General features: G+C 44.4%; 1 protein-coding gene and 1 long non-coding RNA gene across 5 annotated transcripts in view; one reads left to right on the top strand and one right to left on the bottom strand.

The window, feature by feature from the left end:
* Positions 1–27,254, top strand: part of LOC116150225 (uncharacterized) — a 450,186-nt gene that overhangs the window by 412,683 nt on the left and 10,249 nt on the right. For 2 of the 3 annotated variants that reach the window (XR_010378074.1, XR_004133939.2), the window contains 2 exons: positions 9,057–9,164; positions 17,872–20,181. This is a non-coding gene — a long non-coding RNA (uncharacterized LOC116150225). Of the gene's footprint in view, positions 1–9,056; positions 9,165–17,871; positions 20,182–27,254 lie in introns of those variants that run through there. The other variant, XR_010378073.1, reaches the window with a different exon arrangement.
* Positions 2,195–27,254, bottom strand: part of NPR3 (natriuretic peptide receptor 3) — a 67,315-nt gene continuing 42,255 nt past the window's right edge. The window contains exons 4-8 of one of the 2 annotated variants that reach the window (XM_031443721.2): positions 17,972–18,107; positions 12,166–12,260; positions 10,209–10,344; positions 8,574–8,661; positions 2,195–7,590 (exon numbers count right to left, since the gene is read on the bottom strand). In XM_031443721.2, the coding sequence (XP_031299581.1) occupies positions 7,479–7,590; positions 8,574–8,661; positions 10,209–10,344; positions 12,166–12,260; positions 17,972–18,107 (567 nt within the window). In that variant the 3' untranslated portion in view covers positions 2,195–7,478. The remainder of the gene's footprint in view (positions 7,591–8,573; positions 8,662–10,208; positions 10,345–12,165; positions 12,261–17,971; positions 18,108–27,254) is intronic. The other variant, XM_010977629.3, reaches the window with a different exon arrangement.

The raw sequence follows: 27,254 nt of genomic DNA, 5'->3' as shown, positions 1-27,254 counted from the left end.
AGAAAGCAGGAGGTGTGCGGCGGCTGTGACACGCTGGTCCAGCTGAGGCGCCTCCACTCTGAGGAGAAAACATATTTCAGTGAACCTGCTCACACCCTCTGAGAGCTTCACAGGCAACGTGGCCATCACTGTCCCCCTCCTGGCCCCTACCTGGACCCTTTGGGAGGGGAACAGTGTACAGAAAAGGGACCTCTTTCTCCCATAGTCTCTCATTTCATCCTCTAAGAGTGCAGGACTAGGTGTCATCAAGCCAAATTGTCTTGAAATCCTCAAAAATGGCCAACTGAGGGTTTTGTCTCCTTACCCAGAGAAATAGGAGAGTATGGTCGTCATTCCTTTGAATGCCTCACTATGTGCCAAGTCTGAAGTCCTCCCAGCAGCCTGATGAGCTTGGCACTTTGATTATCCCCATTTTCACACAGGCTGCAGAGCCGAAGTATCAGAGCCAGGCTCTAAACACCGGGAGTCCGGCTCCAGAGTGTCCTCACTATGAATTGGCAACGAGGGGGCTTTAGCAGCTAATGATGGTCATGGATGCTCAAAGCCTGCAAAAGGAATTCTTTTTCTTGGTTCTAGTTTGGTGCTAATAGATGGTTTGTTAAAATGCTATTTTTGTAAAGACATGCAGTCATCGGCACCTCTCCCAGTTGTAGTTGCTGTTTAAGTCAACCTCAGAAGCCCATGATTTAGAGTGAGGGTGAGGGCGAGCTCCCCAGGGCTTTTTCAAGGACATACCCCCTGCCACTCTCCAGCCATGAGGCATCTTTGGCCTATTATGGGATGTTAGATCTTCATGAAGAAATTCAAAATGTGTAGGATGTGGAATGAAAAGATTCAGAGAGGCCATGGTCCCCAAAGTGGTGTGGGAAAGTCATGGAAATACTCTGTATTATGGAGTGAATGTTTGTGTGCCCTGCTAAAACTTGTATGTTGAAATCCGAACCCCCCATGTGGCTGTATTTGGAGCTGGGCCTCTGAGGAAGTAAGAAAGGTTAGATGAGGTCATAAAGGTGGGGCCTTGTCATAGGATTAGTGTCCTTATAAGGAGAGACACGGAGAGAGAGTCGCTCCTCTCTTTCTCTCCCCTCCCCACACTCACACACACACACACACACACACACTCACACACATACACACACACACGCACACACACACACACGCACACACACACTCACACACACACACACACACACACTCACACACATACACACACACACACTCACACACATACACACACACGCACACACACACACTCACACACATACACACACACGCACACACACACACACACACACAGGAAAAGCCATGTGAGGACACAGGAAGAAGGCAGCCGTCTACAAGCCAGGAGGAAACCCTCACCAGGAAGCAAACCCTCCAAAACTGCGAGAAATAAATTTCTGCTGTGTAAGCCCCAGTCTGTGGTGTTTTGTTATAGCAGCCAAAGTGGACAGAGACACCCTGTGCTTTCTGGATGTTTCCTGGCCGCACCCCTCATTCTTGCCATGCCTGCCCACATCCTGCCCCCCGACCCCCACCCCCCAGCCCCCGAGTCAGCATCCTGCTGCAGAATCTTCTCAAACATGGGCATTCAGGGTGAGGGGCATTTGTGCTACCGGCAGGGGACCTCACCTTTGGTGGCAGCAGCAGCAGCAGGACCTGGGGCTCCTTGATCCAACCACAAGAATCGCTATGTGTTTCTTGGGCAGAAAATAAATCATAACTAACCTCCCAGAGGGTGAAGCAACTGTTAACAACGGGAGGCACCTGGAGATGCTCGAGGCTCTTGGCTTACTAAGCACGCTAGAATCTGAGGGGCTCTTTAGAATGACAAGACTGACTTAGGACCTCTTCAAAGGGGCAAGGAACAGAATATGCGCCAACGAGGCCAACGTGTGACTCCGTGCTGTTCACCAGCTATAGAGACTCAGGGTGATAGCATTCAGGAAGACTTCATTTTTACCTGCCAATTCAAGGTTTGCTCTTCACTTTAATAATATATTCTTTTCTTAATTCTTCCAAGGTCCCTTTTCAGGGCAGAAATTCTTGAGTTCATTCAGGGGCATCATTCAAACAGCACAATTCATCACATCTGCCAATTGACCTTTTACTTAAACCGATCCTAGGCGAACAGAAAAGTCCTCAGAGAATATGGGTATGTGCAGTGTATGTTGGCTGAATTATAAACAGGAAAAGGTTTCTGTGGGATGTATTTTTTAATGAGAACACATTGTTACACTGTGAGCATGTGGCATTCTTGCTTAACAGAAACATTTACAAGAACACATACACATTTATATCCAAACACCAACTGAAGTAGGTATTTTAAATGACCAGTTTGCACCAGAAATAAAATATATTATACAAAACAGGGGTTATATCCACAGTCATTAATTCTCATTTTCTACACAAAACAATAATAAATTAAATCACATTATATGCAGATAGTTCTACTTACATTAGAATAATAAACTGTATGTAGCTAGTGCGGCTTTTTCATTTACCTTTCTACCCGACTCGTGGGGGTGTTGTTTGTAAGTCCTCTATGGAAATTAACAATGAACAATATGGCCCAGAAAACAAGGACTGCAGAAGTAACCCCCCAGTGTCTGTGCTGGGTCCTCTTGGATTCAATTATTCACCATGCACAGGGAACAAAGCTTGGATTCCCCAGGGGAAAAAAAAAAAGGCCTGCAAACTGACAGCATCTCCAGGCTGTTAAGGGTACCTCACTTGTAAGGTACACCACACTGAACATTTTCAGATCTTGGCATTAATGATAAACAGGACATAACGGTCTCAAAAATCCGAATTTTCCTCTTTCTCATCCTTCTCTGCCCAGTCATTATGTGCTATGACAGCTACGTTCTCCCAGCAGATAAAAACCACCTTGGTAGCCTATGTTGTGACTTACACTGGTGAATGGGCCCTTTATTCCTTGAGCATAGAAATTTCGGTCTTTAAGCACGTGAATCGAAGCAATGCAGCATTTTTGCTAGCTCTTAATTCTCCTTGTTCAAGTACGTCCCCTAGGAGTCATCCCACATCTGATACATCAAAGAGCTATTATACCGTGGGTTTTTGCTTCTGAGACTCAGCTCCCATTGAAACCCTTTCGCTGCGTTAAAGTCGCCGAAAATGTGAACAGCAACAGCACCGGCTGGTTTAGAACTGCTTTGCCTTTGGTGTGATTAATATTAGTGGTTAATGAGAAATCTGAACAAACTCCAATCCAGCACCTTTTGAAAGTCATTTTAGTCCTGAAGTCTAGCTAGGGAAGAGACATCTCTGAGACCTACATGCTGAAAACCAAAGCCGGGTTTGTGGGAGCATATGCACGTCACAGGCCTGAAGAGCCCCGGGAGCGGGTGGTCAAGTTAGGGAAGGGTTCTGATTAGAAGCCAGCTACATTCTTCCGGCCGGCGCCATTGTGTCTCCTCTCCCTGTGAGGAAGTAGGAGGTCCTATCCACAAGTTGCCACCTGTGAGGGCAAGATGCTGATCATCTTTGGAGCCATGATGGACAGCAGATGCAGGAGGGGAGGGAGGGGGTGGTAAAGATGGTGGCAGCTGGCAATGCTACCCTCTTTCTTTCGGAAGAGCTTGATCCTGATTCCTCTTGCTGAGTGTGTCCCAAGCTTCTTACTGAAGAGGAACTAAATTACTGGTTATTCTGTAGTTCTAAAATCAACTAAAAAGGAAACAGACCCTTCTGAACAGCACCATCTCATTCTCCATGCTTCCACACTGCATCTAAACATATTCCGTGTTTTTAAATCAGTTCACTTTTTTCCACTAAAGGAGAAATTCAGCTCATTTTCAGCTTCCTTACAAAGCACTGAACCACAGGGCATAACTAAACAAAACCCATGAAGCAGAGATCAGGGGACCTAGCTTTGCTTGGTGTTGGGCTTCATGGCTGCATCTGCTCAGAAAATGAGTGTTTTGTGTCCCAAGAAACATAGGTACACGTTCCTTTCAGTTTATAAACCCTCTTTTAATACTCATGGCATACTATTCCATTTGCTCTTCTACAGAGACTTCCACAGACAGCCACAGTATGCTCACTCACAGGAAGGTGGTGAGACCACTGGACCTACTCTGAACTCTTGTCTCTGTCTATATGGGGTCTATACAATGGCCTTAATCTCACTGCCAATGGCAAATCTTATGCTCCCCAAATCAGTGGCCCTGAAGAGGAAAGTGGTCCATTAGGGGCACAAAGGCTACCTTGAGGAAGTTAATGATCCCAGAAGCCTGTGAACAGGGAGAAGTTACTGACCATTCCAAAGCAGAAGTCTTTGAATTTAAGGAAGAGGAGAAAAGGAGGCATTATCTTTCCATACCCTTCCCCCCTCCCTCCATTAAAATATAGCTTCTGACGTGTAAAGAACCACGCCACGTCTGCGGTTCAGGAAAGGACATGCAGATGGTGCTTCTGAGAACTGTAATGTTTACAGGGATGTCCTCGTGGAAGCTTGGTCAGTCTGGGAGAAGACATACACTCTATACAGAAAGTCCTTCCTGGATAGATGTGATCATCTGGAGAAAGCTTTTATTTCTGAGTCCAGAAAAGAAAAAAACTCTAAGATGATGATGACCATAAAACCTATGCTTATTTTCAACACCAAGAGTAGACGCTATTTTGACCTCTATCAATGTCAGCCAATGTTTGGCCAGATGAGAAAATACTGATAAAGTGTCCCTTTTGAAATCTGAACACCCTGGAATTCAAGGTAATAATTTATAAACTGTTTTAAGAACTAAAGTCCTACTTCTTTTACTGTATGATATGAGGCTACTGGAGAAGGAGGAATGACTAGTTGTCAAAGATGTTAGCAGTTAGGAACTTAAATCTGAGTTATAATCTCCAGAAGTCTTAACCCAGGGTAACCTAGGGCCAAACACTTACACTTTGAGCAAAGGTTTCCCAATTTAAGGGAGTTTTCAAAACAATAGACTTTTGGTAACGCACATGAGGATTTCAGGGACGAGAGAATGGACAACAGACATGTAAATGAGCAATCAATCTGAGGACTCCTAGAATCGCTTTAAGATTGGAAGAACACAGCACCCAGGTATCAGAAACCTCAGGATTTGCTCTACCATTTTTAAAAGACTAAATTCTCACTAAAAATTTTTAAGATTTTTATCTGGGGATAGAATATTAAGTTTAGAACCATTCCTCTACCTTAAGTAGAAATAAAAGATACTTACTTTAAAGATGCTAACAAGCCCCTATATAAATTCTAGAAAGGTTAGAAATATTTATACCCAAAGACTGCAACCAAGGTAGAGTGTTTTTTCCCTGTAATAAGCACTTGGGCTCAAAATTTTAATTTTTTTTAAACAAACACAAGATAATAGAAGATGAATATCTCTAAATTATATGGAAAAATAAAAATGAGAGAGAAATAAGCTCTCAATTCATGAAAAGTAGATAGATGCAAACCTTTCATTCTGATTTCAACTGAGGAGTCCCGAGAGGTCACACGCTTTTCTTGCCTGGTTTTACTTCCCAAACTCTCTTCCTGGAGCAGAATTTCTGGAGCTGGCCTTCCTCGCCTTCTTTTTCCATCCTGTTTTGAATTCAGCACTTTTTCCTTTGCACCCAGCGTGGAGAACTACAACATAGTTCTTTCAGTGGCTTGTAGTTCATTCTTTTATCATGTTCTCCAGCTGCCTGCATTCCATTTTTAAACAATAGAGGGGAAATGTGCCTCACGCAGAAATAATCCATTCAGCTTGACTGGCTGAGATTGGAGTGAAGGAGACAGTCTCCTCCGGGAAAGTGAGCCCGGGCCAACTTTCCGGACACACTGCTCTCACCGCCCTGCCTCCTCCTCCACCGGTATCTGTGCAGCCCCGACCTCCATCACTACCAAGGAATTGCTCCAATTCCTATATTCCCCTAGTTTCTTAAATTCCCCAATTTTCCTCCTAGAAATGGCCTTTTACTGACATGAAGATAACCTTTAAAACTATTTTCCAGATGCTTAAGATGTTACTGAGGAAAGATCCTAGTGACACCATTATAAGATGATCCACTGATCTGGCAACTTCCCATTCTTCCCTCACTGTCTACCTTCTCCACAAATTATCAATGAAGAGTGGCAACCTGAGTTTAAACCTATGTGCAGAGTACTGGGTGCAAAGTAGAGATTCAGTAAATACTTATTCAACTCTGTCCAAATTCTGCATACCCACCCCCCCATTACACGGGTTATTAGTGGATGACCGCCAAGCTCTGCCGAGTTCCCCGAAAGGGAACACAGTAGCTATTTCAATTCCCTCTTTTAACCAAAATCACCATTGTGAATTTTGGTAAAATGTCATGATGCGTTTGTTAAGTTGATTATTTCTATGCTTATTGTCAAGGTCTAACTCTCTTTAAAGTTCCTCTTAAGAAAAGAGGGCCGCCTCCTTTTATAAAGTCTGACTTAATTCTAATGTTTCATCCTTGATCTTGACACTCGCCGTTTGGCCAGAACTGGAAGGAGTCTATCTCTAAAATGACTTGCATATAAAACGGGTAAACTGATGTATTCCTGTAGAGTCTACAATCTAATACATTTCTAGGTCTCTGTAATTAAAGCAGCAATTAGTATTGGGCTGTGGCCAAGGGGAATAGGAAAGCAGGAAGAAAAAGAGAGGCATCTTTCATCACTATTGGTTTGTTGTACACTTTACCCATGCTTTTAAAATATAAGTGAAATTTAATCTCCAAAATGAAAAAATAGACACATTTTCTAATAGCAAAATATAAGATTAAAATACTTAAAAATAAAATGTTAGTGTGAAATAGGGCTTTTTTATATTTAAAAAAAAGAAACATTTTTGATTTGCTTTTCTTGTGTAAGTCCTCTTATCTCATTAATAGTTACAACTTTCCAGAGTAGCTTTTATGAGACGCCGAAGGAGACAGGGAGGAAATCCTTTTTCAAGATACAAGGTCAGGACCCGAATGTATACACTGGACAGAGCAGTCCTCAACCTCAGATCCATCCACCAGTGCTGCAGAAAGGAAAGCAGTATTTCCAACCTTGAGATTTTTCATTATATTTTCTTCTTCTTGGGGTTAAATTCTGTCCAAGAATATTCTACTTGTAAAAATTATTGTATTCTAGCTATAAAACATTTCATTTAAGAAAAAATTTTATAGCCTTCTGTGAAATACCTCCCAAAGCCATCAAGATATGGGGACACCAGACTTTCAAGACATAAATCTAATCATATGCCCTTGAAACAGTATAAACATTGAACAGAGTGACGTTATAGTCTTATATTTGTTTGTCATGAGATGAAAGGCTGGGAGGCATATGCTGATTAACAATAGTTCCTGAGCTTCTAAAGAAATTTTACAACGAAATGACTAACTGCTTAAAAGAATGAGTTCTTCAAGAGCGCCCCTTCTGTTCCATTGATGTCTTTCATCCCATCTATCTCCTCAAAGAATCTCAAGCCAAAAGAATAGGCTGCCTTTTAAGCCACTGAAAAATGGGATCTGATGGAATCTTCCCGTAACTCCCGATGTTTTCCAACATGACTTTCTTCTTGCTGGTTTCGCCTCTCAATGGTTATTCTGTATTTCTTCCTGGGTAAAGGGAAAGTGAATGTAGTAATAAAACTTCATTTGGCTACAAAATAACTATGGTTTCTCTTACAAAGAATGACCTCAAGGGACATCTGGGTTTGGATTGATAAATGAGAAGTGACAGAATATGAAACCCTGGGCAGAGATTAAAGCAGTGTGCCCCAAGGCGTCATGCCCTCATTCAAGGAGGAAAATTAGCCTGCTTTCCCAGATGCCATAGAACAAGCCTTCCCCTTCTTCCCTGGGTGTCTTGTGGGTTAAGTCTTGTCTATTCTGCCACAGACGCTCTCCCCAACTCCCAGGATATGCCCTAGAACAGGAATACAATTGTTTCCACAAAGAGTTGCAGACACCCAGAGTTACATTTCCATTCAGAAATGAAAAAATCGTGGTCTAATGACTTAAGAATAAGCCACAAATTCAACCACCAAAGATTACAAAGGAATGGACAGCCCTCAAGAAGCAAAACTATCAGTATCTTGAACACACATAAATACTACAATTTTACAAGACTTGAGGCTTAACCACAGTAACTAAGCATTCTCAAATCCTGAGCACAGAGCAGCCTGAGAGCAGGGACTGCTCAGAGCCACTTCCTCCTCTACAGAAGGTGAACCCAGCACCTATTTCTGAATTGGAGGAAGCCTGAGAACGGGGAAGTTGACTTCCCCTTTGTCCAGATTCCTTCTCCACTTACGCACACGGTGGGTGGTAGGAATCCGGGTCAGTATATTTGTGAGCAAACAATGGCAGTGGCTATGCGGCCACAGGGCGACGCAGCAGAAACCCCTGACCCCCTGCCTAGTGTGCCGCCCCGCTGACCACCAAACCCAGGGCCACCCCAGAGGAACGGCTTTGTTCTTTTCACCGCCATGCTTTTGGGGTAAGAGCAAGAGGCAAGCAAGTCACAAGGAGAGTGCCAAGGCAAGTGACAGAGGCAATTAAGGAGAGTGAATGTTAAAACTCTATAAAGCGGTCCTGACCTGAAGAAGTAGAAGGCCATTAGCAAGCCAGCTCCTAGTAAGGCCCCTACGACAATCCCTGTCACCGCTGATTCTTCTAGGCCACCTGCTTGAAAAAGAAACACAGACAATCTGAGTTCATTTTGAGAAACAGCTAGAAATGCCTCATTCTGACTTTTCATTCACTGAAAACTTTCATTCAATGGAAGATGTTTCTCAATTTCCCACTTGAGGCAAATTTTCCAATTTTCCTTTCTTTCTAAGAAACATTTTCTAGGGGATCCTGTTTGTAGGGGGTGGGAGTGGTTGAGGTTTCACTTTTTGGTCTTTGGTTTTTTTTTTTTTAAACCAAGGGCAAAGCTTAAAAAGCACTTAAGAAAGTACTAGATAAACAAACTGTTACAAGAAAGTGAGCACAATGGGAATAAAGCAGGGTCAAGGAGGATATGGGGAAAACTAGAAACTGAGGTTTTCAGATATATCCACACTCTCTTGTGTTTTCAGGCAGAGAAGACAACCACGCAGACCATGGGACTGACCCAGCATCTCTCATTTTCACAGATGGATGGTGACACTTCAAAGTGCTGGAAGATTTGGTGAAAAATTCACTGGGTCAGTGTTCTATTGTTAGATGTTCTCTCACCAAAGGCAGAGTTTCATGTCAAAATGTCTTATATAGCTTTGTGAAAATGTGAGTAACAATTTGCAACAATCAAGTTCAGTTGTGTCCCAGTTATATAAAAATGAGAAGTAGCTAGCTTGTATAGGAAGAGTTTAGGATAAAGTCTTTCATGCATTATCATATTTAATCCTCAAAACAGTCCTAAGAGATAGATACATTTCTTTCATTTCACATATGAGAAGACTGAGGCTTAAAGAAGTGATGGAATGCTCCTGGGGCTCACAAAACCAGTAAGTGACAAGGGTGGGATTTCAAATCCAGGCCCAGTAACTCCAGAGACTGTGTTCTTAACATAGTTCTGCCACACTCCTTCCCGTAATTATCGCACATACATAAAGACCTCACAGTTTGAGGGCTGTTCCCACAACACAGGGAGCACACACACATGAGCTGAAGGCGACAACTGGCCTGAAAGGTCAAGGGCGACTCTCACTTTGCTCCCCCTCAATAGCTTATCAAGGGGTCTTTCCAAAGCAGTGACTTCCAACCATTTTCCTACTTGTAAGCTCCTTATCAGAACATCCTTTTGCTTCTATATTTATGACAAGGCTGCTCGTGAACAACAGATTTTACACTTATTTGCTAATTTGTAAATTTCTGGGTGTTTAAGGGACATTGTTCGGTTCTGAAGGGTAAGAGGATAAATACAAACTCTGAAACAAGAGATGAATGAGTGACATTTCATATCTGATCATTTAATTTTCCCTAGTAGGGTAAACTCAAATACTCCAAGGTTACAATAAGAGATGTAACAATAGGGAGAAGCCTTCCTACCGTTTTGGATAAGGGCAGAGGGGAAGAAGGACCTCGAAGCCGCTGATGAAGGTGGATGCCAGTCTGTGAATTGTTCCGTGGGTTTTACACACCAGGAAAAGACACCTGAACTCTCAGAACATGAGCTCCTTGAAGAACACCTGTGTTACCCTGATACCACGGATGATGAAACCCAGATCCAATTAAGTCTCTAAACTTACATGATTTGCAAGGAGAGCTGTTTGTGTGCTCCACGATCCTGGTTTCATCTATTCTCAGTTTTAAAGGTCCCCAAGGATATTTGACGTTCGGCCGCATTTCAAAACGACCTTCTTTTCCAAAGTAATCACCAATAACCTATGTCGAAGCAAAAAAAAAAAAAAAAAAAGAAAAGAACAGGAACAGAAAAAGAAAACAAATACACAAACTGAAAGGTCAAAGTGATTTGTTTCCAAAGGAGGCACAGGTGGGGCTCCCCTCTCCTTCACACGATTGTAAACAGTGTGTTTCTGAGGACTGTAGATCAAGATTTGCAGTTGCCAACGGTGCTCTGAAGGTGAGCCTAATTTAGGGAAAACTGGCTCCCCATGGCAGGGAAACTTCATACAGAAAGCAAGAATCTCGGAATTCAGGTCTTCTCCCCGTGCTCATCAGAGAGGGTGCTGCTCCACCCTTCTGCCGCGAGGTCAGCCAATTGTCAAGCCCAAGTGACTTTCAGGGACATGTGAGATCAGAACGAGTCTTATACTCAGGCTAAGCATATGTGCAGCCCACGCCACCCACTTAGCTTGGCCAATAATTCAAGCACTGAAGAGCATCTTTAGGAACTTCCCATTTCACCCTCCTCTGGAAGACTATTCCCCATCCTGACTTCCGGGCTTACACTCTCCTCCCTGATGAATTTACTTTAATTTCATCCCCACTTCCAGGCTGACCTCCTCAGTTGGTTCCCTTGGCCCCTGAAAAAATAATATTCTTTACGGCTCAGTGTGAGGTTCACCAGCAGTTTCTGGTTTAAACGACTGTTTCATCAGCTACCGGAGCTCTGATCTAGAAGTATCTTCACACCCAGGCTCTCAGGCTTCAGTTCTGCTCCTGGGGGGCCTGTGACCTCCCCTCCCTACTCTCTCCTGAAGTGCCCAGCAAGCACTCACGGGCTATTTGATATCTGAGTAAAAGACTCCTAGATCATCACCAAAATCGAACAGTCACTGGCGTGTCCTGAGCACTTGCCAAGTACTTGATGCACCTTCACTCCCGAATCCCCACAACAACCCCATCTAGCATAGACTATAACGATCCACCCTTAATAGAGGGGGAGACTCGCATATACATCAAATCCAGCCCATCAAAGTGTGAAAAAATCGTGCTTTAAATGTAGCAAGGGCCAGGTGCTGCTGGCTCGGCCCCTCCCACAGAGGCCAGGTATATGAGAATTAAGAGAAAAACAGCTAGTCCCTTGTGCCAGGACACATGAAATGTTACAGGAACATCAACCCTGGGTCGGAGCCATCAGAGAAGCACATGGGAAGTGCCATTATTGGACCTGAAACACTGCATATTTGTATAATCTTTATATATTTATCATGTAAAGTTTTGATAGTACTTCTCTCAGTTCCAACTTCTCTGATACTCACAAGAATCGTGTGAGATTGGCAACGAAGAGATTATGGTTTCCTTATGACAGCCGAGGAAGCTGAGGCAGCGAGCTCACACCCCAGATAGTGTCGGAGACTCACTTTGTGTCCAGGGTACTGTCTTCTCTTCCTGATGCAATCCTGAAACTCCATCATCTTCTGAGATGCTAATGCATGTCCAGTTTGTAATCACCACCCGCCAAAAAAATTTTTTTTTTCAAATTTTAAGGGAGGAAATAAATACACAATTTCACTTTACATCTCTTATCCGACCCCTGTCCTGCTTCTCAGGACTGAGGTGTGAGTCTTGGCCACTTGAAAAGTAGGATCACTCCACTTAGGATAAACATGGAGCCATTTCCTGAAGTCTTCCCTGGTACCCTCAACCAGAAGGAAGCCCTCCCTTGGAAACTCCCAGTGTTCAGCTCATTGTTATTTGGAGGTTGCTCTGGGGACAGCAGTTGGGACATCAGGACAGACACATTCCTTGGAATCTCAACAGGCAGAAGGAGCAGCTGGGGCAGAAGTCCCATGTGCTTACCTCCTGGGTGCCCACTTCCGTGTCGGTCATGGCGATCACAGAGAAATCCCCGTACCGGTCTCCGTTGGCATCTATGGACACCTGCCCAGCAATACCTAGAGGATGAGATGTGAAGAACTCCAGTTGGTTCCTTAAAATACCTCCATCCACCAACAAAAACAAGAAAATGAATTGACAGGATTTTTTTAAACAAACTCATGCCACAGGGAATCTCATCAGACTCGGAGCATTTTTGTTGGCATTTGGAAAGACATTGTAATTTCATCTGTGTCTGCATTCCTAAATTCTTAACATTTCTCCACTTGAAAATGAAAAGAAAAAGAAACAAATGACCTTCTTTGCAGAATATGCTAAAGAAAAAAAAAAAGATTAAGGTTAATCCTGAAAGCAGTATGCTTATGCCAGAGTTTTGTATTAATTAAAAAAAAAAAAAAGAGTGAGAAATGGAGGTGTAGCTCGTTCCTAAACTTGTCATGGGTTCACATTATCATTGGACAAAGCTTACAATAGAAAACCCATGCCAGGCCCAGGACTCAGTGAATGTGTTTTCCCTGTGGGCTCCTTGGACGCACCGGAGGGCCGAGGGCCTGCTTCCCAGGTCGCAGGAGCCTTCTCTCTCTTAGGTTCATTCACTCACTGTTGCTTTTGGGGCTGGGGTTTTGTCTTCCAGCTGTACTGAGATATGACTGACACGCATCACTACGTGCAGCATAATGCTTTGACTTGCAGTTACTGCGAAGTGAGTTTAGTTTGCACGCATCATCGCACAGGCTACGATAAATCATTCATTGTTTATCCAGTGATTACTAGAGGCTGAATTTAATGCAGCAGCTGAGGCAAAGATAACTGGACACAGCGTCTGCTCAGGAGAGGGGCGCCTGGACTAGCGATTTAATCTCATTGGCACTGAAATCCGACGGCCCGCACCTGAATCCCAGATTTCACATTCAGGAGCTCTGTGCCCCTGGGCGGGGATTTAGCCCTCTGAGCCTCAGTCTCCAGGACTATAAAAAAGCCATCCCAGTACTTCCCTGCCAAGGGGCTGCTGAAGAGATTAAGTGAGCTGAAACAGGTAAAGTGCTTTAAGAGAAGTCAGTTGTTTTCTTCTTTTGTTATTACTTCTATTGCTATGCCAGGCATCTGGGAGAGGACATCTGACCACGCCCAGGCCACTCGGAGAAGGAGGAGCTGGCACATCTAGGTGGGGACTCCAGGAGGCCTCAGTGAAACAGCAGGTCTTTGATAGGAATGCTGGTGAAGCCTACGATTTGGACAAACAGCCATCAGAGTGTGGGAGTACCCTCAGCAGAAAGGGAGTCTTGCTTGCACTTACAAAGGCTGAAAGGAACCAAAGGGATGATGAGGTTTGGGGGGAAGTCGCCCGCGTGTCTGGAAGGGAGCCGTGAGATGTAAGGGTGGAATGGCTGGAACGAAGTGGCCAGAGCATGGAGAGCCTTGAGTGTCACTCAGAGGGTTTGCATTTGTTGTGGCTGCAATGGTGGCTTACAGCAGCTAAGTGATAAAAGCAAATTTTATATTTATATATATATATATAAATATTTATATATAAATAAATATATATATTTATATATATATTTCATTACTTGATATTAAATATGTTTTCATTGTAATTTTCATTAAGTAAGAGAATGCCTATGTCAGCCACATTCGAATTATTTGTTTTCTTTCATTTTTAACTGTGGCGGAGTTCAGTGTAATTCTTAACTGGCACTTCTATTGGCTTGGTTCTCTCCAGAAGCAAAACAAATGTCTCGGAAAAGGGATCCCAGGGGAAAGTTCCATCCTCTAGTGTGGTCTGGGGAGGGCAAGTATGTGGGTTTACTGTCCTTTGGGCTGTGGTTTGAAGGCCCGCTGATTTTTTTTCAGACCTTGGTCTACTTTGCCGGAAACAGAATGGAGCAACTATTCATCTTGATTTTTTTTTTTTTTTTGTCTTCTTAATATAGACTGGTTACAAAGGAGACACTTATCTCAAGCTGGATTATCCTTGACACCCAATACAACTTTCAAGTAATAAATGCCATTTTTCAAAAAAATATATATTTACCTCCAAACACATGAGCTGCCCAAAACCATCTGCCGTTCTGTTCAGAGGTGTTTATGACGGTGTGTTCCGCTAAGTGTTTTGCAGAGTATTTTATAAGACAAGGTGGCCCTAGTAATCCAAGACCTCATTACACTTGAAGCTATTACAATTCTGCCAAGAAATGGGGTGTGAACCCTGAGGGTGGCCGATTAGCAAGTGAGACTTCACCTGAGAGTGCTGTACCTGAGGTGAGACTGTCGGGCTGACAGCAGAATTTTCCTGTACTTAAGTGACGTGACTTTCCACCCCCATTTCCACTGGCCTGTCGTGGAGCTCAAGGTTTGAGCTGCAGCCCTATTTACCTTGTCCCTCTGACCTCTCACACATACAGGAAATTCAGCTTCTTCCCAGGCCATTTATTGAAAGCCTTGAGAGTCGGTCGTAGGTTACACAGTAATAAAATCCAAATTTGTCAAATAACATCCAGAGTATTTTCCCTTGACAACTTAATGGTCACTTTTAGTGACTATTAAAATTTAAATTGTTTTTAATTATAGAAAGGTTAGGTTTTTTTTTTAAAATAGTTCTTTGCGGGGGCTGCCCTCAGATTGATCATTGTTTAGCAAATAAAATGGACTCTCCAAACCATTCAAGGCCAAAACTTACCTTGGCTTCAGTTATCTTTCCATTTGGACTAATGAGGTTCTAAGTTTAGATTGAACTATACAATTGACTGTTTGGGGACTCACTTCATAGTGCCTGTGTAGACCCGGCCCTAGAATGGAAGCATCAGGTTGGCCTACGGGAAAATGTAGTCCATGCCCTCTAAACAAAACTGAGTTCCAGCCACTGTGGGCACCTGCCCTTCCCTTAACAACCTCCCTCAGAAGACCAAGAGCAAATGACCACACCACGCAGTGAGGGCCAGCTAAGGACGGGATGTGGCCCACCAAGGTTGTGTCCACACATGTCGGTTTCTCGGTGTATTGAGCACAATTTCTGGGAAACTTGACGCTGTCCTAATATGCCCCTGAACTAGTCTGTTTGATTCCAGTGTCTCTGCTGAAGCAGTCAGAGGTTGAGCAAGACAATCCTGGAGGCTTCTTTTATTTGTTCTCAGTCTACAATCTGTCTAAAGTTAGAGCAGATGTCACTCCAGTTTTGAGTAAGATGTGGCATCCACTAAAATCACCAAGAAGAAATGAAATCCACCAGTTGTCACCACCATATCTGCTACCCCGACAGTTCTAGCTGGAGCCTGACCCCTCTGTACTGTCCTACCCTTTCTAATAACGAAGGGGAAGTTGTGATGGAGTGGATGGGAGTCCCAAGTGAAAAAAATGTGCCCCAAATCTAGACTTGGATATCTAAAGATAGGCATTGCCCCCAGGGCATTAAAGGGCTCAAAGGAAGAGTTAGCTTGATGCAGAATTTAAAAAGCCTGTGTCAGTCATCAACTGGTCCAACCCCTTGAGCACGGGTGATGACGTAGAAGCCCAGAGGACTGAGTTACAGCCAGGGGCAGGGATGCATGTTCTCTGACCCCTGGTCATGACCTGTATGGTCAGTGGTTCTCAAGTGACACCCCTTAGCACACTACAGTTTATTCTCCACCTAGCCCCCATAAGGACCCCTTTTAAAGACTCAAGACAGATCCTGTCTCTCGAAATTCTCCAGTGGCTTTCCATCTCACTCAAGAAGGAACCCAAAGTCCTCAATGCAGCTCCCAGGTCCACAGGCTTTGGCCCCCACTCCCTCCCTGACTTTGGCTCATATCGCACTGCGACTCACAAGCCTGGCCTCGGCCACACAGGCCCCCTTGGTCTCCTGGGGGTGCTCAGTGCTTTCCCACCAGATATGCCCAGGCTCTCTGCATTTGCTGCCGCCTCTGGAATATTCTCTCCTAAGCATCTATGTAATTCCTTTCACTTCCCTCAGGTCTCTACTCAACTGCCCCTTATCAGAGAGCCCTCCCCGGACCCTTCTATTTAAGTCAGCAGTCCCACCACACCTTTCCCATCACTTTCTATCTCCTCATCCTGCTTTACTTTATATCCCCTGGAGTGGTGTATTTATTCGTTCATCTCCAGTTCCCCCCACCCTACGGTAGCTCGGAAGCTCAGCTGATTGCAGGAAATGTCTTGAGTTCACTGCTGAGTCTTCAGCACCTTGACAAGTGCCTGGAAGTAGCAAGTGCTTGGGAAGATTTGATGAATGAATGAATGAATGAATGAGTGAATATGAAGGTGGTGTCTGCAGGGCTCCAGCAGCTGGATCATCTCATACTGAGTCTCATGTTAATTTTTTTTTTTGATTGATGGTGAGTTGGGAGGAAACCAGCACTCTACACACTGTTGGCACGAATATGGACTAGCAGACCTTTCTGGAGGATATCGGGCAATATCTAATGCACTTTAAAAGGCACCAACATACTTTTGGACCCAAATATCCCATGACTAAGAATGTTCCCTATTGGAAATAGACTCGTGAATATAGAAAACAAACTATGATTACCAAAGGAGAAAGGGAGGGAGGGATAAATTAGGAGTTTGGGATTAACAGATACACACTACTATGTATAAAACAGATAAACAACAAGGACCTATTGTATAGCACAGGGAACTATATTCAAGTTCTTGTAATAAGAAAATTGATTGACTGTACACATTAGATTTGTGTACTTTTCATGTCTACGTTATACTTCAATAAAAAGGTTTTAAAAATGGAAGAAAAAAAAAAAAGAATGTTCCTGTTGGAAGTACTCACAAAAATTCATCAAGATATGTAAGGTACTCCTGGTAGCATTTTGCATAATTACAAAAACTGTGAACAACTGAAGTGTCCATCAATCAGAGACTCCTTAAAGAAATTCTTGTACAGCCAAACAGTGGGAAAATATGGAACTGTCATTTTAAAATGTGCTGAATCTATGAGTGCCCATATGGAAAATTCTTCTACTTGGCATGCAAGTGAAACAGCAAAGATGAAGAATGGCATTCATACTATGATCCTTTTGTGTAAATTTTTTAGATAAGATATACAATTGCATATGTGCTGGCAGAAGGCACCAAATATTTTTAGACTGAATCACAGAAAATTGTTAATAGCAATTACATTGGGGAGAGGGGACTAGGGTGGGAAGGAAAACTTTCACTTTTCATCTTGTACATTTTTGTATGGTTTGAATTTTCCAGCCAAGAATTGGCTCATTCTTGTACAGTTTTTAAATGTCAACAGAGGTTGCTTGAGTGATGAGATGACGGGCCATTTTCTGATTGTTCTTATACTTCTCTGTTTGTAAGAAAGCAACAGCTAATATTCACCATTTTCAAAAAAAAATAAAAGCTGGGAACTCAGTTGGACCTGCTCACCATCTCAAACCACCCAGTTTTGAACAGAAGAATGTGTATCTGGGTGTATTTCTTTTCAAACTGATCCCAGAACTCCTCACAAACTGATTATTTGTGGTGAATGAGGCTTGTGATAAATTTAATTTTAAGAAGCATGGAGTCATTCATTACCTAGCAATCAGAAGGAGACGGGGCACTTCCAATTTCAGTGAGGCTCTTTCAAAGCACTTTCGCAAGCTTTATCTCATTGAATTTTCACAACAAGCCAGTGAAGTGGGTTGACCTTGACTTATTATCCTTATTTTATAGCTGAGAAAAGCAAGATACTGGCAAGTCCCACCGTTATAAGAGAGAAAAACAGAACCAGGAAAGAGGCAGCTTGATGCTGCCTTGGAGACTGAAGCCTCACCTTCAAATGTTCTGTTCCAAGTCTGCTGGATAATTTTCCCTCCATCCTTCTTGCTGTAACCAGCTCTGAGCACTTCATGTAAAGCCAGGACATAGAGGAGGATGGCATCATGGAATCCTTCAACAAACATGTTAACCTGGAAAGGAAAGCCCAGGTGGGTGAGCCCACACACCAGGTGACTCACATTCAGGAATCATGACTCACATTCAGGGCAAAAGAGTCCGACTCAAGGCTGCAGACAGTGGCAGAGGTGTGCAGGAGTAGCTAACAAGTACCACGCCCCAGGTTTCCTGGGACCAGCTTAGTCAGGAAAACCTTTCCCCCACTTGGGAATCTGGAGAGCAGACAAGATGTCACAGAAGTCAAGAAAATTGTACCTGTGGGCCAGGTTAATATTCCAGGTGCAACAGCCTTTGCCCACAGTGCCCTCTGCACACTTGCCCTCCTTCTTCCCTACAACTGCTCTCTACCTCAAGCCAGCTTGAGTCCAGTCTCCCCCTTGAGGTCTCCTCCACCTTCACCAGCCCCTGTGATGTCTCCATACTCTGCACGTGGAACAGAACTAAAAGAACAGTAGGAATCGCTATACTGTTTTCTGTAGTGGCTGCACAAATTACAGACTTACCATAGGATCCGGCCATCCCACTCCTGGGCAGGTATTTGGAAAAAACTCCAATTCAAAAAGATGCATGCACCCCAATGCTCACAGCAGCACTATTTACAAATAGCCAACACATGGGAGCAACCTAAATGTCCATCGACAGATGAATGGATAAAGAAGATGTGGTGTATACATACAATGGAATTCTACCCAGCTGTTAAAAAAGAATGAAGTAGTGCCATTTGCAGCAACATGGATGGACCTAGAGATGATCCTAAGCGAGTCAGACAAAGACAACTATTATCATATGATACCACTTATATGTGGAATCTAAAAAACTGATACAAATGAATTTATATACAAAAGAGAAAGAGACTCACATAGAAAACAAATTTATGGTTACCAAAGGGCGAAGGAGGGGGTGGATAAATTAAAAGTTTGGGATTAGCAGATACAAACTACTATATATAAAACAAATAAACAACAAGGTCCTAATGTACAGCACAGGGAACTATAGTCAATACCTTGTAATAGCCTATAATGAAAAGGAATATGAAAAAGTATATATATAGTGTATAACTGAATCACTATGCTGTACAACAGAAACTAACACAACATTGTAAATGAACTATACTTTGATATGAATTAATTAAGCTAAGAAAAAAAACAAAGAACAGTAGAGATCCACGCAGTCATATTCAGATACTACTGGGTGCCCAGCAGAGCGCTGAGGGTGCAAAGGCGTGGGCACCGCCACTCCTGCCTGCCCGGCATTCATGTCCTCTCTTCTACCAGCGTTAACATCTCAGTTTCTCTTTCCAATTTGTGTTCTGAGCAGTTCCAGTGCATCTGGCCACTCCCTGCCTCCAGTCCCTGCCAAGCTCCAAGGACAAGAATGGAGACAGGCCGTTGGTTTATCTCAGCTGAGTCCTTCAGAAACACACAACTTTACGTGAAATCGGAGAAGTCACTTAATCTCTCCAATCCTTGTTTCCTTCTATGAGCACCATTTGGCATGTTCTGATACCACATTTCAACCCATTGTAACGTTCACTGAACACGAAATGGGCAAATACAATCTTGAAACACTTAGTGGCTTACAAATCTGTCTAAGTGTACCCCAAAATTCCAGCCTTCTGATTTCAAAAGTGTCAAGAATGGAATTCCATGCAGCAGAATGGATTGGGCAGCCCACGGACAACCTCGGGGAGGCATTGTGAGGGGCATTTCTGCCCCAGCCCTAGAAAGAGACCCCAGAGGGAGAGAGCCACCTGGCTCTGCACCATCTGGTCCAAATACACAAACGGTCACAGAAGACAGCGCTCAGTGTCTGGTTCTTGGCCTGGTCCCACCGTGAAGGACAGTAAGTTCTGTTTGCATCACAGAAGTGAATACTTCAGAATTGCCAAAGCCTCGTGCTAAGAGGCCGGCTAGAATATAGTCAAAGAGCCTGGGCTCATGACCCAGCTCTGCCGCTCCCTGGCTGGGTTTCTACACCACTCTGGGTCTCAGTTTTCCCCATCTGGAAAATGAGGGAAATGGTAGTACCTATCCCAAGGGGTTGCCATTATGTTTAAGTGAATTAATAAATGTAAAATATGTAACAGTCGGTGCTCGCTGTCAGCTTTTGTTGTTATTGTCTAGAGACAGAGAATTATAAACCTGAGCATCTGCTTAGCTTCTAATTCCTAACGGCAGTGTTCAGAAAACAAGTGATCTGCTTACTGGTACAGCATAGCTCACTGACCCACTTCACGCTTAATGGAAAATAAGACTCCTCGTTCATGCTTTGATCTCCCATGCAGTTCTCTTCCACAGTGTCACGTCCGTCATTCCACCCACCTACGATGGGTGCAGCCCAAGCTGGTCAAGTCCACTGGGACAGGCAGAGGACAGAAGAGTGCTGGTTCACAGGGGAGTCTGAGTTCACTGCTAGACCCCAAGTCTAATCCTAGCCCTGATACGCTACGTAATCTCTCTAATCTCCAATTCCCTTATCGGCTGAGCGGGAGTTTAGTGCCCACTCATCTCCTAGAGCTCTTCTGGGGATTAAATGAACGCGTGCATGTAAACCATCTCAGACAGTTCTGGGGCCCGTAAAAGTGAATGGTGGACACCAGCTCTTACCCTTCGCCATCAAGCTCAGAGTCATTATTTTTTTAGGCAAAGCAGAATGGTGTAGAAATAACATCTACCAGTCAAAGATAATTTGCTGCTGATTTGGCTCTGCTCATTCAGTTCTCCAAAGAAATATGAAAGTTTCACGTATGCCATGACGTCATCATGGCTTGAGAAAGTACTGCTGAGGAGTCAGTGAGTTTTAATGAGTGGGCTTCAGCTGTGCAACTTAATCCTCAGACCACAGTAAAAACACTTTTTTCCCAAAGGATCTGTCTTCTCTTTGATAACTGTATAAAACCCACCCTGCCGCAGAGGGAAGAACCACAGAATGGTGGAACGTGGGACGTGTCAGATGCCTTTGAAAAGCTCTGGTCTAATCCAGCCCTTGCATTGAGGACAAGAGCATCACTCTTCCTCAGTCTTCCTGCATTTTGTAAAGGAGTGTTGTTCTGTCTATACTTCCCGTTCCTGGGGAGCCTAAGACAGCCCCTACTTAGCTCATGACATCATCTGTCCACTTCTCTCCCTCCTCCTTCTCAAAATCCTAACCCAGGACCACCATGCCGCCATTGGCCACCCAAAGCCCTGGACATGCACCCCAGTACCAGCCTTTGCCTGGCCCTTCTCCTTCCTTCTTGATATGCCCCCTGACCCTCTACCATCCAGGATGGGAAGAACAATTACCTGACTGAAGGAAGCATGAACTTGGATTACTTTTGTCCTCATGGGTTTAATGGTAGAAGATGCACAGGCTCTAAACACATGCCCAGGTCTGAAAACTCATCTGCAACTCATCTGCAAATGAATCGCAAAATTGCCCTTCTCTCCTCTCAGAGTCGCTGAGTGTCTCCCTCTCCTGCCAAAATTAGCAGGAGAGCTGCCGGCCCCCACCGAGGTTCACTGGCACCCCAGCCCGCTGTGGGGGTGGCTTCATAACACCTATCTCATAGGACCTCAAGCCAGAAGCAAAACCCCGGAGACCGTCTTTTCCCCAGGAGAACATTCTTACACCTACACGTGTTTTTTAATGGGAGGAAAGCCCGTTAGCACATTACAGACACTGAAAATTAGAGGTGCAAATTTTAAAAAAAAGAGAGAGAGAGAAATCAATCCAGAGTATTAAGTTGCCTTTGGAACACTTTCCACTGGACCTCCGGGCTGAAAGGAACCAGGTCATCTGGTCCGTCGCCCTGCCTCTTTACAGAACAACACTCGGACCGCAAAGTCCTGACCGACAGATCGTGGTGTCCTTACTGACAGATCGTGGTGTCCTTACTAACGGGAGAAACAGGACTCCCTCTTCTGACCGACCTGTTCTAGTAGTGAGCTTCATTTCTAGCCAGAGAGGCCTTCCTTACTGTCATCAGTCATAAGTCTCAACTCCTAAACGCAGCCATTGCCCTGCTCGGTGCTGCACAGAGTTAAGAGAATACAGTTCACGAGCCCTCGGAGTTTACAGCCCCCACCAGACAACCCGGCTGCCGCACACGAGCATGGGGATGGGCCCTACACGAGGCCCCTGTGAAGTGGACCCCAGGGGGACAAGCGCCAGGGAAATAATTATCTGTGCTGAGTGTCAAATAAAGTGTCTAGTGTTCAAACAAGATGGAAATCACTTACCGTCTCCCACGCATTTGGGAGAGATTGCCGGAACAAGGACGCAGGCCATCCCATCATTTTGTCTCAGTTCTCTGGATTTTGTCCTCTGTAGTTGGCCAGCAGCAGGTATCCCAAGGAAAAGAAAGCCACCTGTGCCTTTGGCCTTTCCCCCTGATGGCACCTGTCGGCCATGTCTGTCTGCTAGTGTGGGTGTTTTTCTTAATCTTCGATCGTGGGGAAAGCCGAATAGGAATCTAGTTATTTTTAAAACTGAGCATAAAGAGTTGCCATTCGTGACCTGGCTCCTACCTGTGACAGAGAGCCAGATCTTTCTCATTTCTCTCTGGGGAGACAAATTCAGAGACAAATCCCCCAGTGCTTGTCTTCCAAACGAGTCAGCAGAGCATGCTATGTGCCTCAGCTGGTCTGGCAAGTGAGTGAATAATCCAGCAACAATCTGGCTCCCAGGGCCATCTGGAGCTCTGAGAAAGGCTGCAAAGCTCTCAGACAGAGGCTAGTAGAAGAAAGCCATCAACGTCCAGTGCAAGACTAGGCTGTCTCAGGTACCCACGTGCACTCAAGCCTGTCAGAAGGTGGTCTGTCTTCCTGATCACAGACCAATGGTCCCAGTGTGAAGGAGGAAAGCAGAAGGTGTTGGGCAGGAGTTCTCAAGAGTTTTTTGGAAAGACGTGACCTTTAACCTCCCAGTTAAAGGGGAGATCAGAGAAGAGGAAATTTCGATGGCAGGCAGATAAGAGGAGGGACCCACTTCTCCCTATCACAGCAGGAATAAAGTCAGCTTCATCTTGAATGATTGGTAATAAGACCCAGAAAGTGAAATTTGTCCTGCCCTCCAAGGCCACCAGAGATGGTGGACTGTGGCAGAAAGTGGCCTGAGTGTGCTGCGTGGGTAGGCCAAACGTCAAAGAATATTATGCATTTGATGAACCCTGTGCATGTGACCTCCAGGCAATAAAAATATAGATACTATTTTCATTCCGTTTGCTTTTGAATCATGAAATTAAAAATTCACAATTTAGAGTAACAGCAGGAACTTCCATAAATCAAGTGATCACAAATTCTTCATCAAAAGAGGGGCTCTCACTCTTCTTGCATGCACCCCAAGGTCTGCTCTTCCAGACTGGGCCTGTCTTTGTGCAGGTCATACTCAGTCGCTGGCTGACTTATTTCAGCCTTGAAGAGAGTGAAGCTGGAAATCTCCGTCCTTACCTAGTGAACTCGGGAAACGCAAAGGGCCAGTGGCTTACTCACAGTCCGGCAGCAGATCCGGGAGAGAGCCAGGGGCCAGCCCTGTGCTTGACCAAAGACTCACTGTATCACCCGGTAGACTTCTTTCTCCCCATGAAGAAGTTATGGGCTGTCTTGGGGTGGGGGTTTGTCCTAAGTTGCCCAAATGACGGTCTCCATCCCAGGCTCAGCGCTACCCCTATAGCAATGCCCTGGGCTGACAAGTTCACTCATCTCCCAGCCTCAAGTGTGGCTGCCTGCGGAGAGAAACAGATTTGTTTTCTCTCTCCTCACCTAAAACAAACTGGATCGTCAAACAAAAGGCTGTCCTGGGAAGCTCATTAAGTCAAGTTCTGACCCTCATTCGTCTTGCCCGCGTACAATACAGCAACTGGCTGCCCTTTTAATGACAGGAACAGCAGGGCGCCCCAGGGCTGGCAGATGATGTCCATTTACACAAGCAAACCTCAGCAAGGAGAGCCTCCCCACCCCGGGCCTGTGTGTGCAGAGAAACCAGGTGGAGGAGAACTCCGTGGACCTGGACTCTTGGAATTAGTGAGTGTGGGGCGCAAGCACATGAGAATGACCTTTTTTTTTTTTAATTGAAGTAGAGTTGATTTACAATATTGTGGTCGTTCCTCATATACAGCAGTGATTCAGTGAGAATGACTTTTTAAAATTCTCCCGATGCTCATGCAGGGAATTGGTCATCTGATATATTTGCCCTTTGAGTGTGACGTCACACACACGTCATATACAGATGCTTCTCATCCCCCATCACTCCCGAAGGCTTAGTTGAGAAACGCACATCAGTAATGTAATGACATAACCATCCCTGGCTTCCAGGTGGTCAGGTGAGCAATGTGTGTCCTTGGCCTTGATGTCCCACTGGTGCCTGACCAGATGTGCCTCTGGAAAGCTTGGGGACCCATCCCCCAGAGACTGCTTTGGACACTCACTGGCCTCACTTCCCAGGGGTCTGGGTTCCTGTCAGGCAGAGGGTCGAGGTGGGTAAACACATAGAAAGCCCCAAAGTGGGGTGGGCAGGGGCAGGAAGCAGTACCCTGCACACCCTGCTGAGCAGAGAGGCAGACCCAAGACCAGAAGAGGGGCAGCCAAGCCAGAGGGAGATGGAGACAGGGCAACACCGGGGGACAATTCTGGCCTCGTTATTTCTGAAAGGCCAAAATCAGAAAGAACATATAAATTCTAACTTTTCCAACTTGATGACATCCTTTCAAGCCAGTCCTGAGAACTTCAGAGAGCTCCCCCTGAATTTCTTGAGTCACCTGGAGATGTGATTAGAAGGAAGAGAGGCGCAAAAATCCAGGCTTTGTAGAAGGATGGCTTTTTTTTTTTTTTTTTTTTTGTCTTGTGTCTTAAAATGAAAGCTCTCCCTTTTTAAACAAGCACTTTCAAGGTACGGTGAGGACTGAGCTGAGAATCGGAAGCCCAACTCCTAGTTCAAGCTTCATTCATTTATTCACTCACTGTGAACAATCAGCAGCTTAATTTTGTTCAATTCTACCTTCAAGCTATATTCCGTAGAGCAGCAGCATTCCTTAAAATGTCAACAGATGGCCCTAGAAATAGCACTCTGGTGGTTAAACAGGTTTACAAAATGCTAAATTGAACAGTCAAGCAGTCTCTTTATGTTCCAGTAATAATTATAATAACTAATTTCTGTTGAATAGCTCCTGTATTCTAGGAGCTGAACTTAATAGAATTTAAGTTCTATTGTGTTTAGTTCTTACAAAGCTTTCGTAGATGGGGACTGTTATTATCCTATGAGAGAGACTCTGGCTAACATCAAACAGAAAGAAGGATCTTCGTCAGTGGATGGGGTCAAAACCCCAGAAAATGTTGGGTGGGCAACTTCTTAAGTAGGGGTCCAAACCAGGCTTGCCTAGTAATGACATGTCTCCTATTAGCACGTATGTGCGAATACTGGCAAACAGCTTTGTGCTGCAGTTTCTTTTTCTAACAGGCAGGTCTACAAATTGAGTATGTAGGCTGGGAAGAAGCGAGGGTCCATAAAAGAGAAGACTAAGACTGACAATGTGCTTCAAGGTGAGAGAGGGACAGAACCCACACCTGGAGGTGGAACTAGCTGGCAGAAGATGGAAGAAGAAAAAGAGGAGGGGAGACATGAGGTGACACACTAAAGGTCCCTCATTTTTAAGCAAGTATTTAAAACAGCAGCTAATATAGCATGACTCAGATCAAGTGAATCAGGATTTCTGACTCAGCTGGAGTCGACCTTGCTCCAGCTGTGAAAAAAAGTCTATGAAACCAAAGGAGCATCTAAACAAGCTGTATGTAAAGGATGAGGGTCCCAGTCTGCTCCCAGCACATCAGCAAGCAAAGGTAATAAAAGATCTACTTATTTAATGTTTTCTAACTAACACTCAACATGAAACATGATGACAGTGGTTTTGGAGGGTCTTTATTCTGTATGGCCTTGGTTCTTTTTTTTTTTTTTTTTTTAATTATTTTGATGGGGGGGAAGTAATTAGGGTTATTTATTTATTTTATTTTTTAATGGAGGTACAAGGGATTGAACCCAGGACCTCATGCATGCTAAGCACACACTCTACCACTGATCTATACCCTCCTTGCCTTGATTCTTGATAATAATAATAATAACCTGATAAATAATAATAAGTGTAGCAAAGCTTCATTTACCCAGCCTTGTCGAGGAAAAAAAGGTGTTTCATACAAGCGACTATTCTGAACTCTTAAGTGTTATTTCTCTAAGTATCAAAACTTCTTGAATATAAACACCTTTGATGGAAGCGCTTCTAAAATGACCCACACAAATCCTTGCCTTGATGACAGAAATATGCTAAATGTGATACTAACTTATTGTGATTCTTTATATGAAAGGCTAGGACAGTGAACAGTCCAATAGCCTCCATCACTACTGAAGAGTGTATTGTGCTGTTCACACAAGGCTGACACCAGACTTGTGTGTTTCTAGATAATCTTTCCTCCTCCACACTGACATGGCATGAGCTGGGACCCTCCTCCCTTCCAGAAATGCTGCCTTCCCTCGACTGCGGAGTCTTCTGCATCTCCTCATCTGGCCCCTCCTACTGCTGACCTCTAGGGTCCAGCACAGCCAAAGAATGAAGTCTCCCTGCTTCAGGATGGTGCAGAACACACTCCATTAGTAGTCACACCCCTAAATAAACTCTATGCCCTCCTCCTTCCAAAATCTCTTGGCTTCTCTAAGCATGCCATGAGGAACCATCACACATTAGCCCTTTGGGTTGGAATGCCCTCCCCATGGGCCTTGTCTCTTTCAAAGCCAAGTCCTACTCAGCCTGGCTGGATGTTCTCAAGTTACCCTCTCCAGACCGGCCTCCCACCCTTCTCCAGTCAGCTGAAATATATGGACGTCAGCTGGGTCCCCTCATCCTCCGGCTTCTGGCTGGCTTCCTCAGGAGATGAGCGGGCAGGAGATAAAGGCCCGGATGCCAGGGTCTGCACTCCTCCACCAGATGCCACAGGTAGTTCTCCCAACTACCATGGGCCTTGCGGGTTACAGAAACCTCTCCCTCCTCTTGCCCTTTCTGATCTAGAGGTGCTAACAGCTTTCCTTTTGTGGGCCCTGGGTTCTTTGCCACCCTTTGATGACTTTCCTTAACTCCACACATACTTTGGTAAGAGCAGCTTTACTGAGCTCTCTCTCATGTCCTTTCAATGTGTCTT

This window comes from Camelus dromedarius, chromosome 3 (genome assembly GCF_036321535.1).
Source record: "Camelus dromedarius isolate mCamDro1 chromosome 3, mCamDro1.pat, whole genome shotgun sequence".
Lineage (NCBI taxonomy): Eukaryota > Metazoa > Chordata > Mammalia > Artiodactyla > Camelidae > Camelus > Camelus dromedarius.
This window is presented reverse-complemented; position numbering and strand designations above follow the sequence as displayed.